The 22,120-nt window shown below is 38.2% G+C and overlaps 1 protein-coding gene across 5 annotated transcripts in view; it reads right to left on the bottom strand.

Annotated features, from left to right (window-relative positions):
- Window positions 1-22,120, bottom strand: part of PARD3B (par-3 family cell polarity regulator beta) — a 1,009,985-nt gene that overhangs the window by 192,978 nt on the left and 794,887 nt on the right. For all 5 annotated transcript variants that reach the window (XM_086719408.1, XM_025934777.2, XM_086719410.1 and 2 more), the window contains one exon: window positions 6,566-6,676. In XM_086719408.1, the coding sequence (XP_086575534.1) occupies window positions 6,566-6,676 (111 nt within the window). The remainder of the gene's footprint in view (window positions 1-6,565; window positions 6,677-22,120) is intronic.

Here is a 22,120-nt window from a genome sequence, read left to right as displayed (position 1 = left end):
ATTTCAGAATATACTTTCCTTGTCCTTCTTAGAATACAGTAAGCATCCTCACTTTTCAGTATGAACAAATATTGGATACACTCTAGCCTTATTCTGGTTTTCATTTCAATTTCCAGTAACATAAAAATCTCCCATAATTAAATAAAATGCTGAGAGGTTGGGAATAGATTTTCACCCACTTGTATTCTGAAACTATAAATGGTTTCTGAATGTTTTTATTTCTCTAAGATGAATTTCGTTTATGTGGGGAACTTGCAGCTGCATAATTAAATCTTGGTTTGCCAAATATCAAAAACACATGTATTGATTTAAACTAAGGGAATAGGCCACAAGCAGCTCAGTTGATAAGGCAAAAGAGAAGCCTCTGGAGCTCTTGGAAGGCTTCCTAAAGGAAAGAAAACTAAGAGCCCTGAATTCAGCCGCTGAAACTGATCAGCTTTCCTAAACCTTAGCTTCACTCTCACTTAGGCATTCCGTTCAGGCCGGTTGTTGAAAACAAGGGCCATATGTTTTCATGCTTCTCAACCCTGAAGCTGGGGGAGCTGCCTCTTTGCCCCTCATCTCCTCATTTATCCTGCTAAGATTCTAATAAGATCTGCAAAAACAATGTTTCATTAACACAGTAAATGAGCTCCCTTGCAAAGGAAACCCTGACATGGTATAAGAGTAAGAGAAGATCTTACAGCACAAACCCATATGTTGTTAAACTGTGCCCCCCTTCAGGAAGAGATTTCATTTAGTGAAATTTCATTTCAGGGTCAGTAATATGGGACTTTAATTGAAGACAGCCTTTTGGTGTCAATGGAGACTTTCCCCCCAGTACGATAATCCTAAATAAATGAGGGGGACATATTTTTCCTTAACCAAACTCCACCTGACTTTTGAGAAGGTATTAACAATACAAGTGCAACACGCATGTAGTTAGGTACTTTGTAGGTCCACGAGCCTGGTTCATTTCACACTTTGGAGAAGGTTACAGACGTACGTTAACGTCTTAGAATTAAACATCAAAAATACGTTTACTGGTTTGTGAAGACAATCTCTTGCTTTCGGCTCACCATATAATCAGAATGTATGGAAAATGTCAATTTAATTTAGCTTGATTAAAAAATTCTAGGGGAAATAATCATTGGATATAATATTGGATTCATCCTTCCAGCAACGGATACCGGTATTTTGAACTTACGTTTTATTATGGCCAATCTCACCAAAGCATGAACAAAATGATGAGTTTATGTAAAACAGGGCTTCACTGCAATGGACTGTTTGACTTGTATCAGGAGAGGACCTGTTCTTAGCTCAGGAAGTCAGATACGAGACTAAGAAAATCCTCACACACAACTTTGAGCAAGAAATTTGGGCTTATCCGCTCAGGTAAGAATAGTGCAAACACTGCCTTGAACCAATGCTATGGCAAGCTCAAGAAAGGCTGCTCTAGGAAATTCAAAGCAAATGTTTCTATACTTGGATATATTTATGTATTTATTTCTCAGACCCTATGATCTGGGAAAATCCATAGAAATAACCTAAGGACAAATGCAGCATTAATGATACACAATATGATTTCAGACACTATGTGGCTTAATGTAGATATATTAACTTATGTAGTTTTGCATCTATATATTTTACCTACTTGAATATATGAATATAAAGAGGATAATGAAGGTACTATATCAATGACTGAAGTTTATAAAACTCTGATATAGTCCAATACTTGCCTGATGCACTAATCCTTTCTCATCGTAATCATCAGTTTATTAGACATTTTCAGTGTCAACAAACTTACTGTCTCATGTGACACTCGAATTGTTAGGATGTTTTCCCTTCTATTAAGCTCAAGACTACCTCTCTTGAAATGATGATTATCCATTAGTATCCTCAAGAAAATAAATGAATGGATGAATAAGCAGAGAGAAAGAGAGGATAGAATGGATGCTATAAAATACATTTAATTCCTCTTTTATGTGAAAGTTCTTTGATCCTGTGAAATCAACTAAGTCTTATCTCTGCAGGCTATGTATTCCCCAGTCCTTCAACATTTTTCAAAAGATATGATTTAGTTGCTGTTATTCTGTGTGTGAGAGAGGCAATGGGATATTCCAAGTGTGATCTGAGTAGTGTAGAACAAGAATTATTGTTTCTTCCTTCATTTTGCACATGAACTTCCAGTAATGCAGCCTAGGACTGGATTAAGTTTTTGGCAGGCATATCCTCATGTTGACTCATGCTAAACTTGCCCTCAACTAAAACCATCAGGCAATTTCTTTCGTATATTTGGTATTAAGTCAAACCTTCCACATGTGTTTGTACAGTTTGTTTTGGGGCCTAAAATCGAGACTTTACACTTACTCCAATTAAGTTTTTTTTTATGTTTGATTCAGTCCATTGTTCCAGACGATTGTGTCCTCAATATACATTATCAACCCCTGCAGCTTCTTGGCATTCACAATCTGATCACCAGCATTGATGCCAATGCTCAGCGGGCCAGAGTTAAAAAATAAATTTTGAAGAAAAACTTTGTCTTGCAAGTTTATATTGATGGAAATACTCATTAGCAATCTTTGGGTACAATTCCTCAAATAGCTACTAATCCTTCTAGGGTTATGTCATGTGGTGTACATTTCTCTGTGTTAGCCACAGGAAAACATGAGACAAGGAAATTCTAATGTCCAGGAGAGTGCCCTTACTTGTAAAGTCCAGAGGTTAGAACAGGGTTTTCAGCCTACACACGATTGACAGTTTGAGGCAGATAACTTATTGTTAGGGAGCAGGGCTGCCTTGAGCATTGTAGAACGTCTGGCTGCATTCCCGGTCTCTACCCAGCACCTGGCTGTAGCAACCCCCTTATCATGCCCCTCCCTCCCTATAAGCCGTAACAATCAAAAATGTCTCCATATACAGCCAAATGTTTCACTGGGAGCAACAGTGTCCCTCCTTAACTGAGAACCACTGTTCTGGATTCTGCATTCCTCCAATGTAATCTTATACTTGGAGTCCACCTGTTATGGCTTTTTTTTTTAACCTTTTCATAGCTATAATTATGAATGGGCTATTCATATATAGCACCAAAACAATTCCTTATCAGGAATTAAATATGTGGATATGTTGAAATGAGATATGGAAATCATAAGAAAAATAATGAGGAGAGTGAAGAGGGATAATATAATCCTAAAATTTAGAGTTGACATTAAATTAATCATTGGGTAAAACAGTTACAAGGAAATTGAACAGGAATTATATCATTTAAGAGGTCATCTATAAGGACTTTTGTATCTGCATGCTCATCAAAGTATGATTTGGAAGAGAGAAAAATAGAAACAGACTAAATGTTTGACAATAGAAGATAAATAAGTTATGGTATACTGCTCTCACAGACTATTAGAGAGTCATCAGAATGGCATATTTTCAACACATTAATGACATGGGGAAATGCTCACAATATAATGCTGTGGAAAAAGTGGGATATTATATATGCAGCATAGATACCAAGTTCAAAAGAAAATACATACATAGGAAAAAAGATCACAAAATATTAATAGTGGTTGTAGAATTAGGCATGATCATATTAGTTTTCTTAACGCTTTTTTTATGCCTCCAAAATTTTCTTCATGCAATTTTTGTAAGTTTTGTGTGCGTGGGTGGTACTGGGGGTAAGCAATCCATATTCCCTTGGGTGAGTGAGCACTGGCGAGTGTTTTTCTTTTGTTGCCAAAAAAATATGCCAGTAAGGTAGAATGCTTCAAAGAGGACCCATAAGAAAAGATGACAATACTTTTAGACTGGCTTATTCAGTCCTCTTGGGGGAAAAAAAAAACAAAACAAACAACCTCTGCACATCCTTTCTCATAGGATAAGGATAGTTTAATGTTCCAACCAAATCCTGTCCCTTCAAGTTAGTGGTTCTCAGACTTTAGAATGCTGAAGAATCACACTGAGCTTACCTCTCAAATACAGATGCCTGAGCTCTAACTCCAAAGATTCTGATTCTGTAAATTTGGTATGGGACTCAAACATCTTTAACACGCTCCCCACGTGATTCATTTTCATCAAGTGGTCTACGAACTACACTTTGAGAAACACAGCTAGAAGAAGTCATATGGTTTGATTTGGATGAATATTTTTAAATTTATGCTCCACTTTGGACAATTTCTTCCTGGTTATACACTAAATAGAGTTGGTATAAACCCTCAGGGGTATGCTGATTAACTGGCTCTTTGAGAAAGCAAACCCAACTTATTGCATTTGCCAATTTCTGTGGTGTAAATACTCCCACCATGAACAATTTCAAACTACTAATGGCTTAATGACGAGCTCACAAAATTCCTGAAAGTTTAAAAATCACAAGCTGATACAAGCTGGCTCCAGCACTGCACAATATATATTTTATTTAAGTGCTTTAAATCCTTCGAAGAAGGGATATGTTAATGAAAAGCTATTGTATCTATGACAGCTAGGATGAACCAAATAAGCAATAGGGCAGCTCGAATCATCTTAAGGTAACAAATTGCAAAGGCATTAGAAAAAAAGACAACTTTGTGAACTTTCATACACTGTTTCTTATTATATTCTATTTTTTTTTCCAGTGGCCATGTCACAAAGAGTAATACACTCACTGAGTTCTTTAAGGGTTGTGAATTGGTTTCTTATGGATGATGGAGAGCCAAGAAATGGGACTCAAGGTTTGGGAGCAATGCCAAATGTTCAGCCACCACCACCACCCTCTGTGGCCCTCAGCTCCTGCGCGGTTGAAATGCCCTCGGTCATTAATTCTACAGCACCCAACCATAAAAGCCACTCCTCCAACTTCTTCCCCTCACACAAGATTGAGACAATGTTGTCTCTAGGAAACCCATATCAGATGTGTTTTATGTGTTCATGTGTGGGAACTGGCCTAAGTGGAGGCTAATAGTAGAGTTCTTTCAATGTTTTGACCAAACATATTTTAAGAAAATTGGACCCGAAGCCTATATAGCCAGCTGAGGTGAATTTACAGCCCTGCTTTTAAGAACAAAACTCCCTCAGGCACCTGCTTCCTAAAGGCAAAACCAGAAAGGAAATGAACTCTTGCTTAAAGACAACCCACCTAATTTTATGGGTTATCAATTTTCTAGCTGGCACACATTTCCCTTGCTACTAACAGTAAACCCTCCCAACCCCGAGCAAGTATTGAGCTACAAAAAAATGTGAAGTCTGAATTCTAGCAAGCAGCTCCGTTTCCTGAAGACGAGGCAAGGATATGGTGTCTCAGTAAGTGAAGTCAGGGGAGCAGCAAAGATCTATGATGTGGACGCACCACATCGATGCCTTTGCCAATATACACATTAAAATCTTAGCCTGCATTACATTTTATGTTACAGGATTACTGAATCTTGGACTATGATGGAGAATTCATCATTCCAGTTTTGGGGGTAGCTCTGTCAGGTGAATAGTCAGCAACAATATAAAGCACTTGATTTCCTTTTACCTGCATGCTGACCCTGGAAGTCAGCTTATCAACGACTTTCGCATGAGAAAGGACCAAATGGGGCTTCTTTCCTCGCTATTGATAAAGTTAGCTTTTATCGATGGGAAGAGACTACAAGACAGAAGTCAAAGGTTAACAGTAGGTATTCAGCCTGCTCTGTGCTAGAAAGGACGATGTATAAGTATGATTTTCTTAGTACACGTTACTAGAGTATTAAAATAAGTACAAGAACTGACTTTAAAAACTACAAGGACTACTGTTACTAATAAGCGAGTGACAAGCTGGACAAATCTGACTTCATGCATGATGAAGTCAGAATCAAGTGCTTAAAATGATATGCTAGTTTTGTCATAATCTCCGTCTTTCTCCAAGATCCATTTAGTTGTGCAGGTGAAGAATTTTCAGGAGAAACATGAATATTCAATTACATGTTTCAAAATCAGACATTTACACATCAACGTGCGGTAAGTGTAGAGTTAACCTCAAAGATAAGTGAAGGGCCTCTTGTCCAAATGGAACATTAAGCCCCTCAAACAGGAGAATTCAGTCCTTGCAAACTGTCATTATTTCAGTAAACGAAACCGGCCCTTTAACAGATGGGCAACATACTTTGCAACTTGCTGATAGCCTAATAAAAGACACTGGCTTTTTAAAAATGAAGGACATGAGCTTCTCAAATTACACCACCCAAATGGATTTAGCAGAATAAAATTAAGAAGGCATACAACAGCTTGACAAAAATTAGGAACAGACTATGGAAATTTGATAGTTCTAAACATCAACATCACAATGACCTTTTTATTAGAAAAAAAAACCTCATTGTTTAAACCATAGGAAAAATATACATTGATATAGTCAAAACTGGGGTAGGATATCTTGGAATTGTAAGTACTGATATAATAAAAACATAAAGTTAATTTCTTCTCCAAATATACTAAAAATTCCCCAGAAAGGCAGGTTCCTTTTACGTCAGGTACCTTTGCTTTTGTATTCAACTCTATGCTTCTTGAAATAAAATGTCTCCAGCTGACTGATGCAATAATCAAATTAAACACAGGCCATGGACCCAAACAAAATCAGGGGCTCAGCATTTCTGCTCACCTTTCTCGTTCTTCTTTCATTTTTTCCAGTTCCTCTTCCCTCAGGCTGCCATGCTTCCGAGTGCCCTTCTGCTCAGCCTTGCCTCCCTTATCATCTTTCTTCTTTCCAAATCTAGAAACACATGAAGCAGAAGATGTTAACACTAACCATGTTCTTTTGGTGGTAAATTTAGAATATTTATGAGATGAACTCATCAAACTGTAATTCTTTATTCTAAGTAGCACAAGATCATTTTGCATAAAATGGAAGTAAAATAAGATCCTGAAAGCGGAAAAGTAATAGCCACTAAATCCCTCTTCTTTCCTTCTCGTCCTTCCTTCCTTCCATCTTTCCACTGAGATATTGATTGTGCAGCATGCATAGAGTCATGTGGTTAAAGACTAAAAATCTCAAACTATGAATTCACTAGAAATTTTAGAACTGAAAGGTTATCATTAATATATAACTCAAAACTGACCGAACTCCTAACCAGGCCTTCAGAGCCCCAAGTGGCCTTGACATTTAAAGTTGAAACTCCTGGGAAGAGATAATGATGGTGCTTCAAGGGACTTTGCCAAACACCTAGTTTACTGCTGTCATTTTGCAAATGAGCCCTTGGGCCTTGGCCACCCAATAAATCCGGGGAAGGCCCGGGATTAGAACTTGGGTTGGGGCGCCTGGGTGGCGCAGTCGGTTAAGCGTCCGACTTCAGCCAGGTTACGATCTCGCGGTCCGTGGGTTCGAGCCCTGCGTCGGGCTCTGGGCTGATGGCTCAGAGCCTGGAGCCTGTTTCCGATTCTGTGTCTCCCTCTCTCTCTGCCCCTCGCCCGTTCATGCTCTGTCTCTCTCTGTCCCAAAAATAAATAAACGTTGAGAACTTGGGTTGTCTCCTTTACTGCACTGTCTCCTTCGTGCTACATTCACTCTGTGGATGTAGCCCCAGTCTTCCTAAATCAGCCCAGTGTTAGTGTGCTCTCAGTCCCCTTGATGCCTGGCATATTTGTAGCTAATTTTGGCACAGTGGCAAGTATGATACCTTATTTCTTTTCCTCCAGCTTCACTGAGACATGATTGACGCATAACATTGTGTAAGTTTAATGTGTACAACTGCTGATTTGATATATTTCTAAGTTGCAAAATGATTGCCACCACAGTACTGGCTACCACTTTCATCCCATCACACAGTTACAGTTTCTTTTTTGTTGTGAGAGTATTTAAGAGCTACTCTCTTGGTAACATTAGATCGTTAGTATTAGCTGTGATCACCATGCTGTCCATTAGATCCCAAATTTGCTAATCTTATAACAGAAAGTTTCACCTTTTGACCAGTGTCTCCTAAGTTTCCCCTCTCCCCAACCTCTGGTAACTACCACCCTGTTCTGTTTCTCTGAGTTTTCTTTTTTCAGATCCATAGTGTACATGTATGTGTGTGTGTGTGTGTGTGTGTGTGTGTGTGTGTGTGTGCGCATAGGTGTGTGTGTATATATATATATATATATATATATATGTATATATATATACACACATATACATACACATATTCATATATGTGCACATGTATGCATATATACACACACATATACACTGCATCTTCTTAATCCATTCACCTGTTGCTGGACAATTCAGATGTTTCCATATCTTGGCTATTCTAAGTAATGCTGCAATGAACATGGGAGTAGAGATATTTCTGTGGGATCCTGAAGTCAATTCCTTTGGATGCATACCCAGAAGTAGAATTGCTGGATCATAAGGTAGTTCCATTTTTTAAAAGCTTTTATGTAAATTCCAGTTAGTTAACATACAGTGTGGTATTAGTTTCAGATGCACAATATAGTGATTCAACAATTCCATACAACATCCAGTGCTCATCACAGCAAATGCACTCCTTCGTCCCCATCACCTATTTCACCCACCACCTTCATCCACCTCCCCTCTGGTGACCATCAGTTTCTTCTCTATAGTTAAGAGTCTGTTTCTTGGTTGTCCTTTCTCTCTTTTTTTTTTTGGTCTTTGTTTGTTTTGTTTCTTAAATTCCACATGAGTGAAATCACATGGTATTTGTTTTTCTCTGACTTACTTCACTTAGCATAATACTCTCTAGCTCCATCCATGTCATTGCAAATGGCAAGATTTCATTCTTTTTTATGGCTGTGTGTGTACATGTTTGTGTGCATGTATGTATATATATATACCACATCTTCTTTATTCATTCATTTGTCGACAGTCACTTGGGCTATTTCCATAATTTAGCTATTGTAGATAATACTACTATAAACAGCAGGGTACATGCATCCCTTTGAATTAGTATTTTTGTGTTCTTTGGGTAAACACTTAGTAGTGAAATTGCTGGATTGTAGTGTAGTTCTATTTTTAACTTTTTGAGGAACATCCACACTGTTTTCTACAGTGGCTGCACCAGTTTGCATTCCCACCAACGGTGCACAAGTGTTCCTTTTTCTCCACATCCTTGCCAATATCTGTTGTTTCTTGTGTTGTTGATTTTAGCCATTCTGACTGGGGTGAGGTGATAGCTCATTGTGGTTTTGGTTTGCATTTCCCTGATGTTGAGCATCTTTTCATGTGTGTGTAGTTCCATTTTTCAATTTTTTAAGGAACCTCCATGCTGATTTCCATATTGGCGGCACCAGTTTGCATTTGGACCAACAACGCACTAGGGTTTCCTGCAATTATGATACTTTAAAAGAGCATTGTGCTTTCTTACCACTTTTACTAAAATAAAACTGCACATCTGAAATAATAATAATAATAATAATAAAGCTATGGTTATTACTAGGACACATTCTTAAATAATAGGCATTTTCCCAAGCAGATTTTCTTTAGAAGCAATCTCCTTTGGTTTTGGTAATGACGTACGTGAAAAAAAGGAAAATAATTTGATACTCTGCTAATAACCAGGAAAAAAAGTCACTCAAGTATGTATATTCTTCAGTGAAGTAAAAGATTCTTGTTAAACTATGGAAATCCTATTTATTCTTTGTTTCTTATTAAATAGTTGCAAATTTTTCTTCTGTGTGTGTAAATGTGTGTATATCTTTAGCTTGCTCACCCCATCTATGTATCTATGTAGCCATCCAACTATCTATGCAACCTGAGGATTCTACACATGTTCAGGCTGACTGCCCATCCCACCCCCTGTCCCCATCCCCCAACCTCCCAACACACACAGTGAGTCAGAATCTCATCACATGAAGGCCCCACTCATAAACTTGAAACTCCTGTCTTCTTCAGAATTTCATAAAAATGGGTAAACATCTGTTCTCTTAGGATTGTGCTTCAATCCAAATCATAGGTTGTTGGTCAAGTGGCAGCAATGAGTGGAAGACCTCCTTGCTAATCTCTGTATTTCTGTTGTTATCAGATTTCAAAGCACCCCGTTTTCCCCAGAAGCCTCTCCAAGTCTTGACTCTTCTGTGAAAATGTCAATTTAGGGGTGCCTGGGTGGCTCAGTTGGTTAAGCACCCAACTTTGGCTCAGGTCATGATCTCATGGTTTGTGAGTTCAAGCCCCACATCGGGCATTGGAGCCCCACATCGGGCGTTCGAGCCCCACATCGGGCTCTCTGCTGTAAGTGCAGATCCCACTTTGGATCTTCTGTCCCCCTCTCTCTGCCCCTACCCTGCTGTTCTCCCTGTCTCTCTCAAAACAAATAAATAATTAAAATAAATAATTGTAAATTTTTCAATTTACAATTTCAATTAGCAAATTCTTGCTCATGAACCTTCTCTCTCCCCACTGCCATTTACCATCTGCCTTTGCTCCTACTGCTATTCTTTTGTTGTATTCAGTCTTGTTTTGGGATTTGGGTCAATCAGCTATGAATTTTCACTCCATCAGCCCCAGTCTTTTTTTTCCTGGTCCTCCTTCTTATTCCTAACGTATTTTCTTCTTTCCCACTGAAGAAATGACCTAATATCATTTATAGACTAGGGAAGAGAAAAAGAAATACAGACAAAATAAAAGATCACTAACTCCCAAGTATAAGGGAGATTTGTTGACATATTCAAGATCTCTCTTTAACCTACAAAGCAGGCGCTATATAAATAACATGCATTTTCATGAGTACATTCTTTAGCTTTTCATGCCCATGAAGAAGAGTCTCAGGGACCAACATTATGACTCTAAATTCCTTTATGTGAGAATACCTTTGTACATCACTTAGAGAAATAATTTTCCCTCAAAATGTCATCAAATATAGTAAAATTGGGCCAAAAAAATCAAAATTGTGGGGAGTGAGGATAGAATAGTGTTCCAGGAAGATGATGAAGGCAAAAATGTTGCCAAAAACTCAAGATATTAGGCATGCTTTTCTTCTATGTTCCAAATATTTCTTCTGAATTTGAAGGTTTGGAATTTCTGAGATGAAAGAAGTCTTGTTTTTGAAGGGCAAAACTAACCTATACCCTAGTCTACCTTGATCTTTATTACCACAACCAGTGAATTGTTTTTTCTTCCTGTTCCTAAAATATTTCACTTGTACTGAAGTTCAAAAACAGCTTACTTTGTTTTCACCATAGTGGACTACGTCTGAGAAAGGTGAGTTGTAAGTAAATTCTGCAAAGCATTTTCTTCTTAGCAAGAACCATCAATAACAGTCAAATCAACCAATTCCACAAATAATATAAATGTTTTGATTTAAACCTCATGATCATTTATTAAAATTCCCAAGAAGAAGGGCAGAAATAGCTGTGAAATTTATTTCATTAGACAGAGAAAACAGTCATAAATTACCTTATTTTGTAAAGTTTGGGTAGGTTCAAGAACAGAATTATAAAACAGTAATCTTCAAAAGGACTCCCACATTGTTAAGAAGAGGAAATTGAGACCCAGAGAAGTTAATTGCTTTTATTTATTAGCACACTGAATTCTTTTTTCCAATTTTGCAATCAGACAACTTAATTATCAGTGGTAGTGGTGATGGGTGGGTTGGGAGGGGGGAGGTTGGAAGAAAAGCATCAATTTGGTGAATCGTGTAAGCCTTGTTCTCTCCATGTCAGCCTATTTGGGGGTTACTTTCAAGCCTTTCTTACATTCATGGACATACAGAAAGAGGAGGTGGGGAGGTTCAAATACATTGATTCATTTCACTATTAGTTATTTTTGTGAGAAAAGTCACAAGAGCTCTAAATGGCTAAAATTACTGCTTTGCATTCTAGGGTTTCAAATATCCCCTGCATTCCAGGCCTCCCATTATCTATTACCTAGGAAATTTGAGAGTTGGCCATTTTGGGCTAGGTGCCTTAAGGAAATTGCTTATAGGTCAACTTTGCTTTATATAAAAGATATTTTCCTAAAGAATTCAGTACAAACATATGGTTTGCATCAATAAAATCTTACTTTCTGTGTACCTGGGAAGCCTGTTTAAAGACTCTTATGATGGATCTTTTTGTAAAGTGGAAAAATCACCTTTCAACATACCCTTTATGTAAATTTAGACTTTCATGAATTATAAGTTTGCTTAAAACACCTGTCCCTGTTCATTTCTATAAAGAGGTTATTTGAAACAGCTTTATGGAAAACTGGCTTTCTTTCTATCTTCTTTTTTTCTTTCATTCATGCATTTGTTTAAGAAATATTTATTAGATATATACTCTCTGTCAGTCATTGTCGTAAGCGCTTAGTATAGGCTGATGTTGAATTGGGATACAAACCCAGACACTATCCCTATGGAATTTACATTCTAACGGAGGAGCTGGACATCAAAACAAGTATAAATATGCAATTGTAAGTTGCAAAAAACCAAAAAAAAAAAAAAAAAAAAAACCAAACAAACACAAAAGCTGTGTGCTATGAAGAGTGTTAGGAGAGATAATAATAGGAGACTCGTTGGGGAAGTCTTCAGTGGGGAAATGACATTTACACGAAGGCTGTATGGGTGAGAGCTTCCAAACAAGCAAAGATTGGAGATAAGCCTTATGGGTGGAAGACACGGCACACACAAAGGGAATGAGGGGAAGGTCTGGTGCATTCTAAGTGGTGAAAGAAGGGCAGAATAGCTTAAGCAAGGGGAGCAGAGGGGGATATTAACACAGGATTCAGATGGCAAACAGGGCAAGGACCACAGAGTGCAGGTGTGAGAGGCTTGGAGTTGAGTCTCAGAGTGGCATCAGGTCATGTCTTGGTAATTCAAGGGACAAAGAGAAACTGGATAAAGAAACTGGTAAATTTAAAGAGTTGGTAGAGGAGTAACCAAGTTGGTAGAGGGGTCACCAAGTCACTTTAAGCAGAAGTGATACTATGTGATGCACATTTTCAAACATCATCCTGGTTGCTGAAGTAAAAAGCATCAAGTAAAGCAGTAAAGCCAACTGGTGACTGCTACAACTGCTTCAGGACTGTGGGTAAAAGACAGTGGTGGTCTGGACTGGAGAAGGTGCTGCTGAGAAGACAAGACAATGATGTGAAAATGGTGGGTCAAGGGAGAAGGACCAAAAATTCACCTTAAAAATTTTTATTTTGAGAAAGAGAGAGAGAGGATCTGGGGAGGGGCAGAGAGAGGGAGGGAGAGAGAGAATCCAAAGCCGCCTCCACACTGTCAGCAGAGAGCCTGATGTGCGGCTTGATCTTATGAACCATGAGATCATGATCTGAGCCAAAATCAAGAGTCAGATGCTTAAGTGACTGAGCCACCCAGGCGCCCCCAAAATGTTCACTTTTAAACATGGTTATTTCAGTATGCCTTTGGGTCCTCCAAATGAATGGGCTAGGGACTAAGGCAAAGTTATGAGGAACTGTAATACTTAAAGTCTGGAGAGAGGGGTAGGGAGGCATTGTACACAGGGGACAGAAAAAGAACAGCCAGAGAGATGAAATTCAGGAGAGTATGGCTCAAGAGACCCGAGGGAAGAGCGCTGTAAAGAGGCCATGGTCAACAGATGGAAATACTGTTGAGAAGTCCACTGAGGTCAGGACTCCAGAGTTCACTGGATTTGGCACTCAGAAGCCATTCATCATGTTGGTATGGCTCAGTGCAGTGGTATGAGCAGAAGCCAGGTGACAGTGATCGCAAGAGTGAATGGTAGGTAAGTATAAAAGTGTGTATCTTTGTGTACAACCACTTCAAGAAGTTTGGCTGGTAGGGTGATTGCTGGAGGTGGGGTGGAATGTTGAAAAAGGAGGTTTTCAATGTGGCTGATACTGGAGGACTTTTGTTTGGTGATAGGAAAAAACGTCAGAGTGTGAGAGGCTGGAGCTGGAAGAGAGAAGAGAAGAAAGCTATTTTCTTTTGCAGTGTGGTAAAATACTCATAACGTAAAGTTTACCATTTTAATCATTATGAAATATACAGTTCGGTAGCACTAAGTACAGTCACAATGTTGTGCAACCATCAACCTCCACCCATCTCCAGAATATTTTCATCATCCCAAAGTGAAATTCTGAACCCGCTACGTAGTAACTCCCCATTTCTCCTTCCCCCAGCCCCTGGAAACCACTATTCTACCTTCTATCTCTATAAATTTGACTATTCTAGGTACTTCATATAAGTGGAATCATACAATATTTGTCCTTTGGTGTGTGGGTTATTTCAATTAGCATAACGTCTTCAAGGTTCATTGATGCTATATATAGCATGTGTCAGAATTTCCTTCTTTTTTAAGGCTGAATAACATTCCATTGTATGGACACACCATAGTTGCTTGCCTAGTCATCTGTTGATGGAGATTTGGGCTGTGCTCATCATTTGGCTATTGTGTATAATGCTACGAACACTCGTATAGGAGAACAAAGCTCTTGATAAGAGAAAAGGACAGAGATATACAGAACCTCCAGAGACACTGGCCTTATGGAGATAGGAGGAGATTCAAGAAAAGCAGCAGCCAGAAAGGAGACTAGTTCATTTATAGAGTCGATGAATGGACAGTGGAGGAGTTCCAGGTAATTAATTTATCAGTCAACATGATACAACACGTATAAGAGAAATGGTTTCTATTCATAAAATGAGACATCTTGGTATAAATTGAGAAATCAAAGGAAATAGACTATATAAGGTAGAAAAGAATCTCAGAAAGGGTTTATAGGAAAATACCAAAAGCAGACCTTTCTTATGTTGTTATTTTACTTACATAGGGAGGCCCTAAAAGGCCATATGGGGAAGTAGAATTTAATAATGGTTCATCCATTCATTCAATCAATCATTTACTGAGCTGCCATGACACATCATATGGACTATTCACATGGAATGTAACCATTAACACCATCAATTGTTAGGTAAGTCCTTAATCCAATGAACTGAATATGCTCTCAGCCTCTTGTTGTTTTCTATATGATAAAGATTTCACTATAATTCTTAGTTATCTCCTAATGTCTCAGCAAATATTTTCTTCCACTTCTATTTCTTTCCATGAGTTTTCTAGATAATGACTTTCAAGTCCTTCCCAGATTCCCACGCACCCTGATAAATGGTCCAAATTTACAACATGGATAGCTCTATTTCTGGCTTTGTTCATGCCTAGTCTCTCATTTAATCCACTTCTTAATTCTGCTAAGTACCATCTATCTACAATTTCCCTCCCAGATCCCACTGGACAGTTTACACAGCTATTAGTATCCACTCTTCTTCCATTTAGTGCACACACTGTATAAAGCAATCCTGAGCAATGGCTTACGAGGACTAAAAAGTTCGGTAAGGAAAATGTTCAAACACTCTAATTTCAAATTCGTGGTGAGCTATGAATCCAAGGAGAGCTGAATATTTGAAACAGAATGTATTTCTTCTTTCTGCAATCAGGGAGTATCTTTGGGTGTCAATGACACCCATTTGGAAGAGGCTACATGATCCAGTCATTACTAATATTACACTTTGAATGTCTACGGAATGATGTCAGGTGTGGAAATGCACCAACTTCGCAGTCAGAATATGTTCTGGACTTTGATAGTGGTTCATTCTCCCTGTACCTAGCTGACTTATAAACTATGATATTGTCTTATCATTTTGTAAATTACACACTTTGAAATAGTTCGAGCAAAATATGGGGGCAGAGAAGTTCACAAACCTTTGACTGTATTTCCATAGTTTATTTTGAAATTCGCCCATAAAAGGTTTCTGTTGCCTGATGCATTCTGAGTCAGGTTCTGAATTAGCATATGCATATGCTAATGAAATTTATTTCCACGTATTGTAATCTCATATGTGCACTTTGGCTATTGCTTCTCTCTAAAATGTGTAGGTCTTTACTTGTTTACCTGACATGGCTCCCATTGTACTTTAGAGTTAATGAATCTGATACAAATTCAATGAAAATTGACCAATTAGAGTCCCCCCCCTTTTTAGATACCTAAGGCCACTGCCTATTTTTATGTTAATATTATTGATAGAATAATGAACAAATGTGTTTGTTGCTAATCTTGATAAAGAAAGAAAAATATTCTACTTTTATTTTTAGCTTTCCACAGTATATATGGTTATCATGTTGGCGCCTGTGAGTTTTCGGGACTGGGGTGGAATGCTACAAGCTCAGTATGCTTTTATAACAGAAGGGTTGTGATTTAAACTCTCTGAGCCCACTCCATGGCATGCAAGAGGAGATAGGGATTTGCTTTATAGATATGTTCACAAGGGGAAACTGAGTGAGTTGATGGTTTAGTAACCGAAGAAAAACTCCATATTAAAAATCTTTCTTATTAACTGGGTCGAGCAGTTGAGTCTCTTTAAAAAGATTTCTAATTAAAATGTTAATTTCTGGTATATCATCTAGACATTTATTTTGGGTATGTTTATATGTTTCCAAGATGAAGATGAACTATATGAAAACAACAAACATGTTAATCCCACTGATATCTTTACTACTTCCTTTGAGGCCAACATTCCCACCTTACCCTTAAACAGCTACTTGCCTCTGGCTTGTTGTTGCTTATTCCCAGGATGGGATTCCTAACTTGGTGGTCATGGCGACTCTTCATTCCAAAGCAGGGAAGCTTTGGAGCTCAAATGTGTTGATATTTGTTTTTAGGATTGAAAGGCAGGGAGGTCCTATAACATTCTAAGATTTCTGCCTAAGTGGATAAAACATCTGCTGGGTAGAGTCTTAAGCAGCTCTCTGAATTCAGCTGCTGGGAATCCTTGAGCGAATTTGCTTTCCCAGACTGAGGAGCTAGGAAATGCAGTAGATTTGGAAACACTGAATATATTGCAAGTAATTCTAGTGGGCCCAGAAAGCAAAACAAAGCAAAATGCACATCATCAATAACCCATCTTCTGACAAACAAACAAACAAACAAACAAACACACAAAGTAAAAAGGGCATGTGGAAGACTGACTTGCAAGAATCCGTTAAGGGATTTGTAACCTACTGAACAGTTACTTTTGCTGAGGGTTTGTGTAGCCAATGAAAACTCCACTCTAGCATTATTAAAGTAGCACTCTGTTAGGAGAAAGAGGAAAAAAAATATGAAAAAGGAGCTAGAGATTAAAATTAAATGAAAATAAGCGTGAATGAGTGAGCAAGAAAGATAAAGATACTAATAAGGTATGATTTTCAGATCCACACAGGGACTATAAAAAGCTTATTAACTGTCACGACCACACTGGGTTTTAAGTTATTCTATCCTGCTTTCCAGAAGAAGAAATACTCTTCAGGAGCACAGTGAACTTTGATTAATTGTTTTCATACGCTCTCACTGGCTTTAAGACATTGTAGGCAAGGGTCTTAGTGATTCAGACTAAATGCTTATGATTTCTGGGAAATATATTTAACAAGAGCATTAAAGAAATAGATCTTTTTGCATTTTTATGTTTCCTTAATAGTTAGAAAGGCTTTTCTTTTTATTAAATGTTTACTTATTTCAAAGCAGCAGAATATGTGGCTCCTTTCTTTTTATTTTTATTACTTTTAAGTAGATCTCTGAGCATCTCTGAAGGCAGCTTGAGTGCACAGACAACTGATGGCCTGTCCATAAAACTCTAATGCTGACTCAAACAGACCACATGGCTGGAACCTAGAATTCTCATCTGTGTGCTCACAGCATCCCCTTCTTCCCTTCTCTCTACCTCCTTTGTCCCGGGAACCCAGACACTAGGAAAGGAGTATTCTGAGACCAAATCATACACCAAGTATAAGCTTTTTGTCTACCAGCTGTGGGAGGTTCCTCAATGCCCATGGCCTTCCCATGCTCAACCTGCCAGGGCTCACTCCATAATGACCACAGATTCATCCTGCAGAAGGAAATGTCCCCCCACAGGAAACAGTTCTGCGGTTCATTCACTGGCAAGTGGGGTCATTTCATCAAACTTCCTAGTAAGGGAAAAACTGACTCATAATGAAAGTTAATCCAGGGAGGGCCAATTAAAAGTTCTATGGAAACTGGAGGCCTCATCTATAGTCTCTAAAAGTGTCAGCTATAACTTATATTCCAATAACACAAATTAACTTATGTGTACTGTGTATAAAGTCCATTATCAAAAGAACAGATGATGGTGACTAACTCATGTGTAAAGAACAAAAGGACAATGTTAAGACATGGTTGATATATACATATATATGTATATATATCATATATGTACAGTGACTATGCAAAGGGCCATCTTAAAGGGAATCCTGGATATTACTTACTCCATCTTCATAAGTTATGAGAAACAGGGCATATTTTTTCTGGAACTTGTCTACACTAAAGAAGAATAAAATGATTGAGCTCCAGACCCAGTCTAATGGGAATAAAACTTATCTTTATAACTCCGATTAAACAAAAAAAATTATCACTTCTTTGATGCCCAAATTAGCATCTTTTCTCCAGCATACTGAATTAATTAGTTGAGTGACAAAAGAATTAGTCCATGTAGGATCAAAGCTGAAATCATATTTATCTGAAATTTAAAATTAAGAACACACAGTTCTATCCCACTGTAGCTCATGTACTGTTCTTTTATGTTCTATATATTCTAAACCTTCTGCATGTCACATAAAGTGTAACTAGGGCTTTATTCTTTTTTTTTTTTTTTTCATTTCATGTTCTTCTTCTTCTTTTTAACATATAAAATCTTCCCTGAGGAGACAATGAGAATATCACACAATTTTTTTCCTGGGGGTGGGCAAATTTCCATTGTGCCATAAAAATCTTAAATTATGTGGCTTTTTTTTGTCAAGCATTTATTATGCAGATACAAAAGAAGCAAAATAATTAATGCACGATAGAGCTGGTAAGAGAGCCTTAAACAATAGAAAAGAGTTATTATATTGATTCATAATAAATGATACTAAGTTTGAAACTGTTCTTAAAAGGTAGAAGCTTTCTTAACTTTGGACTTCTTTTTTTTCCTTCTTTTTCTGCAGTAGAAAAAGTGATGTTGAATAAGCGAGAATTGTGGGGGGTTAATTTCCGGGATGTCTCAATTCACTAGAACTCATATTTGATGTTTTGTTTTGTTTTGTTTTGTTTTATGTGGGTAACATTTTTACCACACGAAACCAACTTGGATTAGCATATCTATCTTTAGCCAAGATGTGATGGAGACTGGACTCAGGCAGAGAGTACAGAGACGAGGAGGGCTTGTACTTCTGGTAGCGCCTGTATTTGGGGTAGGGCACTGTTTGAACCACTGCTTACATGTGAGCTCCTCCAGGGCTAGGGCAGGTAGGGTCTTTACATGTTTTTCTCATTTATGCATACATGCATTCATTCAACAAATGCTTACTGGACACCTACTTTGTAGATCTAGTAGATGCTAAGGATCCAAGCAAATTAGTCAAAGGTGGTCTCCACTCTCATTCTTAGTGCCTGACACATAGAAAAAATCCAACAAGCATTGCTGACCTGAATTAAAGGTGAAGTAAGGATTTCAGGGAGGTATCACTTATCTCTTTTCTTCATGGCCTCTGTCCTCATAGTGCCTCATAACAAACATGTCATCCTCCCACACAGCTCCCAGGCTGGAATCTAATTTCCCTATGAACACAGAAATCACCAAACTGACTTAATGTAGGTGTGGCAGCTCTAAGCTGGTCACAGCCCTGGATGTCTACTACCACAGCAAGATCAAACAGGGGACAGCTATTACATGGCAAAGGTAACACACATCTGGTGATCCCAGTGCCATGGTGGCACTGGGTCATCTTCGGGTTCTACCTCGTGATGACCAGTCTTTCGTGTTGTACAAATACCCTGTTTCTAAACACCAGGCTAAATTCTAGAATGAGATTCAAACCCAAAGCCGTCATTAAAGATGATTAATCTGCAAGATGTCATCTCATACCGAGACCTTTAATTTCAGTGTTTCAGAAATTATGGCCTCTTTAGTCTTAGGTTTTGAATAAAGATGGGTGTGAGGTAGTTGCTGGTCCTCCGGAGTTCTGACACCATTCATCTTTGTCATTGGTTTGTCCTCTCCTTAACAGAATTCCAAATGACAATATCTCCATCTGTGCTCTTTCATGAAAGAGTTCTTTTGGAAAAAGAGGTAATTTTAAAAAATCTGAGCCCTAACTTAGTTTGTAAGGTGAGGGATCAGATTTCAATATTTTTATGTCAGATTTAAAGTTAACTAATATGCCTTCTTATTCAATAAGTCCCTGAAGAGTAGGCCATAAAACTGAATTGATTCTCAACTATGAATAGGCTGAGAGGGAAGAAATATATCTATTCTGAATGTCTCAAGTGAAATTCTACATCATACTTTGGCTCTTCCAGGGCCAAAAAGTCACAAGTCTGTGAAGTTTTTCAAACCTGTGCTACCTGTACGGGTCCCCAATTCATTTTTTAAACATCTAAAAACTCCCTTTCCGTAGCTTTTCTGAAGTCTAAAATCTCGGAACCCGTACATAAGATCGGGTTGCCAAACACAAAATGAGGTGTAATTTATTGTTTCAGATAGAGTTGCTGCTTATCCATTGAACAGCACAGAGAACATCCTACATACCCTCCAGGTCCCAGAATACTTTATTCTGAAGGAGCTCGGCCAAAGTGACAGTCACTCAAGGGCCATCAAGCAATCAACAATGTTTCCTTTGTCCAGAAGGGGCTGGGCAAAAGACAGTAATCTTTTTCATAGGACTAGATTTCCCATAGGGTTGTAACCTACTTTTACAAAATGGATCTAATCTCATTCTCCAGCAATATAACATCCCTAAAGAAAATATATCCAGGATTAAACAACAACATCAACAATAACTTGATTTCTGACAAGGTTTTCTAATCACTTGCAATTCATAGAGACCCATGACTGGTAACACACAATCATAAAAGTATGCTTTCACCTGGAAATGTATATAGTAGCTTAGCACAGTGATGATTTACAATTTGACCAAAGAAACCAGAAATTGATTTATAGTCTGTCCAAAGCATCAGCCTCTTATTTGCTTGTCCACTAGACTGTGAAACTACAATTCTGCTATGTAAGTATATTTTCTTGTTCCTCCCTTCCCTATACCAATGGCTAATTTTTCCTTTCTTCAATACCACAGATGAATAATTCCTTCAGATTCCTAGTCCTATTCTACGGTTCAAAGTGGCTGTACTTGTTCTCATGGAATGATAAAAGAAACAAATGCTAGGAAATTTGTGTGTAGGTAATTAAATGCACAATCACATAAAGTGCATAATTAAATAAATCAGAGGTGTGAGCCTCTGAATGGAACATTCCAGATGGAGTTTTTTGGTGAGTAGATCTTTAAAAAAAATGTAGATGATTCAACCAAATAAATTAGCCAGAGGGTGTTTCCTTATCTCTGGGGCTACTTTTAATTATCAGATCAATTTCAAATCACACTGTATGAAAGGAATAATACTGGAAACTTTACTTTTGCCCAGCTACCTGTTTATTCAGATGACAGAGGTGTCTTGTAATCTGCCACAATGCCCTGGCAGCCTGTTTCTGAATGGCTCTGGATGGCGGGCGCAGGGTACACACGCAGCATCACTTGGATGACGTTGGCTTGGCAATGATCACCTTGCGCATCTGCAACCTATATTTGGCTTTGGATTTAACGCTCCTGGTCTCCCCAGGTTTGGTATTTCTAAACTTTGCCACCTCATATTGAAGCAACTTCCGATAACTAATCCTTTTTACAAACATTATAGTCACATTTGATTCTGTAGAAACCCACAGTATTTGTGTTTTTCATTTTGGAAGGTTATTTGGAAGGCTTGGAAACTCAAGCCAATATATTATTTCTTTTTTTTTTTTTTTTTAATTTTTTTTTTCAACGTTTATTTATTTTTGGGACAGAGAGAGACAGAGCATGAATGGGGGAGGGGCAGAGAGAGAGGGAGACACAGAATCGGAAACAGGCTCCAGGCTCTGGGCCATCAGCCCAGAGCCCGACGCGGGGCTCGAACTCCCGGACCGCGAGATCGTGACCTGGCTGAAGTCGGACGCTTAACCGACTGCGCCACCCAGGCGCCCCAAGCCAATATATTATTTCAAGTGTGACTAAGCTGTTGTCATTCATTTTACACCAACCCTAACCCTCTCTAGGACCCAACCTATTGAGCTCTGTAGACTCACTAATCCAGTCAATCCAGTGATGGAAGAATCACTTTGGATAAAAGAACAATAAATCCAACCATTACCTCAGTCCTATAAAAGTAATATTTGAGTGCATTAGTAAGAAAGAGAAGGAAGAACTA

Source organism: Puma concolor, chromosome C1, assembly GCF_028749965.1.
Source record: "Puma concolor isolate L17-30 chromosome C1, mPumCon1.1.hap2, whole genome shotgun sequence".
NCBI lineage: Eukaryota > Metazoa > Chordata > Mammalia > Carnivora > Felidae > Puma > Puma concolor.
Note: the sequence above shows the minus strand (reverse complement) of the source record. Positions and strands in the feature narration are given on the sequence as shown.